The sequence below is a fragment of the Brassica napus genome, chromosome A8 (genome assembly GCF_020379485.1).
Source record: "Brassica napus cultivar Da-Ae chromosome A8, Da-Ae, whole genome shotgun sequence".
Classification (NCBI taxonomy): Eukaryota; Viridiplantae; Streptophyta; class Magnoliopsida; order Brassicales; family Brassicaceae; genus Brassica; species Brassica napus.
This window is the reverse complement of record NC_063441.1, coordinates 8,212,021-8,216,433: the sequence shown is the minus strand read 5'-3', so window position 1 is coordinate 8,216,433 and position 4,413 is coordinate 8,212,021. Positions and strand designations below refer to the sequence as shown.

The window sequence follows — 4,413 nt, the reverse complement described above, 5'->3', positions numbered from 1 at the left end:
GTATATTTTTCTGTTAATTTTTGGAAAAAAAAAACTGTTCATTATTTTGGAAAAGAATAATCTTTATAGTTTGATTTGGATTGGATTTTGATTTCAGAGATAAAAAAATAATCTAACTATTCTAATTATAAGTATTTTAAATCTTTTTATAATCATTTTCTCGGATTAATTGTCTTTCGGTTCAAATCAGATTTGGTGTTTCGGCCATTCCTTAAATATTCATCTTAAAAATATTTCTAAATGTACTTTTAATTTGAAATAGCAGTGGCATACCAAAAAGAAGGGTAAAGTCGGAAAATAGAGAAGAAGAAAAATCAAAAAGACTATTGTGAATCATATATAAAGACCACGAGCTTGGAAGGGAAAGAGCAGTTTTCTCTGACCAAAACGTTAAACCTCATCTCAGAAAGAACAACAATGTCTAAATTATCGTATAATCTCATCTTCTTCATAGTTTTCTTGTGTTTGGGGTTGAGATCATCAGCGTTTACGAATCTCAACACCTTAAGTTTCGAAGAATCGCTTTCTCCTCTCTTTGGCGATGGCAATCTCGTCCGTTCACCTGACGATCTCTCCGTTCGCCTCCTCCTCGATAAATACACCGGTATATACATATATAGCTATATATTCACATGGGTTCTTTATTTTTTATGATGAAAAATTGATGATGATGATGATGATTATGTATAGGTTCTGGTTTCATATCATCGAATATGTATCAACATGGATTTTACAGCTCTATGATCAAGCTTCCAGCCGATTATACTGCCGGCGTCGTCGTCGCCTTTTACGTAAGTCGCCGGCCACTTATTTTTATCTGTTTGATTACCATAAAATGATTTTTATATAAAAATAGTTTTCTCTTTTTTTTTTTGAGAAGTTGTGTCTTTTATTGTTGTTCTTCATGATTGTTATTTTTTTTACTTTTTGACCGGAATGTTTTATTATTATTGTGGTTGATCATGAATTTAACACATTTGATCTAATAATTAATCTCTTGTTTTGTTTTGTTTTGTTTATTATGTGTTAAAGACACTAAATTTAATATTTTATGGGCAGACATCAAACGGAGACGTGTTCGAGAAAACACATGACGAACTAGACATAGAGTTTCTAGGGAACATTAAAGGGAAGCCATGGAGGTTTCAGACAAACCTGTACGGAAATGGAAGTACACATAGAGGTCGTGAAGAAAGATATCGTCTATGGTTCGATCCTTCTAAAGAGTTTCATCGTTACAGCATCCTCTGGACTCCTCACAAGATCATGTAAGCTTCTTTTTATCGATCCTTTCTTTCTTTCCTTTTCCCCCGTTTAGCTTCATTAGCGTTGACCAAACCCGATTCACTCTTAATTTAAGTACCTTTTGGCTTTCGTAAAATATGGATTTTAAGTCTAGTTTAAAACTTTAAGTATCTTTTGTGAAACATGAAATTTAAGTTTAAGTATGTTTTGTAAAACATGAAATTTAAGTAAGTTTAAGATGTTATATATATATATATATGATATTTCTAATATGTACATCTTTTAAGTTTGAAAATTAGACATTTTACATTAAATAGACATCTGGATTCCATGGACAGTCCATCTGGTCATAGTCCTATTTAGACATGGTCATATTTGGACATGGTGCTATTTAGGCTCGACCAAAAACGCCCAGAAAAAAATAAGCCCATCTGGACACACCCAAATCCATCCAGTCCGTCCAATTGACATCCCTAAAGATAACCCAGCTTGACGAAAGAATGTTTGTCTTTCTGAAAACGTGTATTTCTTTCATAAGATATAATTAATGAATCATACTATAATATTCTCTCTCTTTCTACTAAAAATTGATAGTTTTCTTATTTTCCGATTTACTTTTTATTTTATTTCTTTTCGAAAACAATTAATTCGGCACAACTGTATAAACATTAGCTTAACTAGAGGATTTAAAGTATTATTTTTATTTTAGTATCTTTTTGACGCGTAACTATCGCACTCAGTTATCACGCGTAGCGTGTAAAATAAAAGCTGAAGTAATTGTTCAGAAATATGACTTTTTATTGGGCTTCTTCTGTGTTGAAACTAAAGGATTTAAAGCAACCGTTGGTGATGAGATACCAATTTGAGTATTTCATCAGTATGTTATTAATATTTTAACATATTTTATTTTATATATTGAATTTTAAACTATAAAAGTATAGGTATTTATATCAATGCATGTGTTAAGAATATTCAAAAAATTATAAAACTTCCGCAACTGAAAAACCTATTACATTTTCATTTTCTCTTTCTTTTTAATATTTTATATATATTTGGGTGAAATAAGAAACTGTAACCAATCTACTAGTATACATTATATATAGGTATATTTTAGCCTTTTCTGTATTCTCTTTTTAAATGGTGAGATCAACATTTTAATCATAACCAAAAACTTGTTGACAAAAAATCATTATGAAAGTGAAGATCTTATCATCTCATTATTTTCAGACTAATTTTGCTGCCAACTAATCAAAGACTAATTGAAAAAATGATCAGATTTTGGGTAGACGATGTTCCAATAAGAGAAGTGATAAGAAGCGAAGCAATGGGAGCAGATTATCCAGCGAAGCCAATGTCTCTCTACGCCACCATTTGGGACGCCTCTGACTGGGCTACTTCGGGCGGCAAATACAAAGCTAATTACAAATATGCCCCTTTCGTAGCCGAGTTCAAGTCCTTCTCCCTTGACGGCTGCTCCGTTGATCCCATCCAAGAAGTCCCCACCGATTGCTCTGACTCCGTGGACTTCCTCGAATCACAAGACTACTTCTCCATCAACTCACGTCAACGCGCCGCCATGAGAAGATTCAGACAACGGTTCATGTATTATTCCTACTGTTATGATACGGTTCGGTATCCGGAGGCGCCACCTGAGTGTGTGATTGTTCCAGCGGAGAAGGATAGATTTAAGGATACGGGGAGGTTGAAGTTTGGTGGTACAGAGGCCCGTGGACGACGTAGGAATCGCCGGCAGCAAAGGCCAGAAATTGAAAGTGATCCCGACGAAAGAAGACGACTTTTAAAATAAGATTTGTACCTTTTTTTTATTTGTTTGTGAGTAAAGAGAGAATAAATACTGTAATAGTAATGATTTGAAGAAAAAGAGAAAGAAATAGGGAATACGTCATTCAGATCCATAAAGTGAGTTACAAAATCGTAGTTACGTCAGCAAGCTTTGTTCTCTTTCATTTTGTGACAATCCATCTCTAACTCTAGTAGAGAGGTTGAAACTTTTAGAATTTTCTGCGTCTGTGGCGTTCAAAGTTCTTTAGGATTTTGAAAAAGCTAGTGGTCTTGGACCCGTGAATTTTAGACAAATATTTTCCCTTAACATTGTACGTTGTATTCACTTCCAATATATACGTGAGTTGGTTACAATATTTGAGGGATTGCCTTTGATCTATACAGAATCATATCTGAACAATAAGAATATTCTTTGGCATAATCTATCACCCTCCCGCAGTTGTAGCGTGGGCATCACACACGCCTAAGCTGGACCGGAAGTCGTTGAAGAGTGATGATGGCACTCCTTTTGGGTAGAAGCTCTTCACTCAGCCGTCCACATCCTTAAACTTCCCTTCAAAAATTATGATTCAACTGTCACTGCACCTTTTGAAATTGTTCATTCTGATCTATGGACCTCTCCAGTTCAAAGTATCAGTGGAATAAAATACTACGTCCTCTTTCTTGATCAATACTCTCATTTCCTATGGGTATATCCTTTAAGATCAAAAGATCAAGTCTTTGCCAAATTTCTTCACTTCACTGTCTTCATCAAAAACCAATTCTCAAAAACCATAAAATCTTTTCAGTGTGACAATGAAACAGAATATAACAATTCTCAATTCCACGATCACTTCTCTGCCAATGGTATCAGAGCTATCATCCTGAACCTAATCTCTTTTCTCTTTCTTTTCTTCTCTTTTCTTCTAATCCTCGCTTCTCTCAATCCATTCAAATGGCAAACGCACATCTCCCTCCTCTTATATGTAGACGACATCATCCTCACAACCTCATCTCCTACTCATCATAAGGCTGTTGTCGACGCTATGAAGTCAGAGTTTCCTATTACAGACGAAGGTCAGATTAACTCTTTCTTGGGTATCTCTGCTCTGTTCAACGACAAGGGCTTGTTCCTCAATCAATCTCGATATGCTGAAGAAATAATAGAGCGTGCAAAGATGGTAGACTGCAAACCTGTTGGAGATAAACTTGAAAGTAACTTGAGTGGCAAGTTATCTAAATCCTAGTTAGATTTGAGTTAATCTAAATATTGTGTAAGTCCTAAACGTGATAAGGACTAAAGTGTTTTATAAATAGAATATGCAAGAGGTTGCATAATGTGTGAGAGTTTATGAGTTTGTGAGTTTGAGGTTTTGAGTGATTTTC

At 34.6% G+C, this 4,413-nt stretch overlaps 1 protein-coding gene across 1 annotated transcript; it reads left to right on the top strand.

Annotated features, from left to right (window-relative positions):
- Positions 1 to 360: 360 nt before the first annotated feature.
- On the top strand, positions 361 to 3,157 carry LOC106418864 (probable xyloglucan endotransglucosylase/hydrolase protein 30). The gene is made up of 4 exons (XM_048738560.1): positions 361 to 604; positions 691 to 791; positions 1,060 to 1,268; positions 2,521 to 3,157. Exons 1-4 carry the CDS (start codon positions 418 to 420, stop codon positions 3,050 to 3,052), a joined length of 1,029 nt encoding a protein of 342 aa, XP_048594517.1. The 5' UTR covers positions 361 to 417; the 3' UTR covers positions 3,053 to 3,157.
- The last annotated feature ends 1,256 nt before the right edge of the window (positions 3,158 to 4,413 follow it).

Bases quoted from the DNA above. Each gene is read 5' to 3' on its own strand.
- LOC106418864 (XM_048738560.1), top strand. From the start codon at position 418: ATGTCTAAATTATCGTATAATCTCATCTTCTTCATAGTTTTCTTGTGT. The intron at 792-1,059 runs GTAAGTCGCCGG...TTTTATGGGCAG, and splicing joins GCGTCGTCGTCGCCTTTTAC to ACATCAAACGGAGACGTGTT. The intron at 1,269-2,520 runs GTAAGCTTCTTT...AAAAATGATCAG, and splicing joins TGGACTCCTCACAAGATCAT to ATTTTGGGTAGACGATGTTC.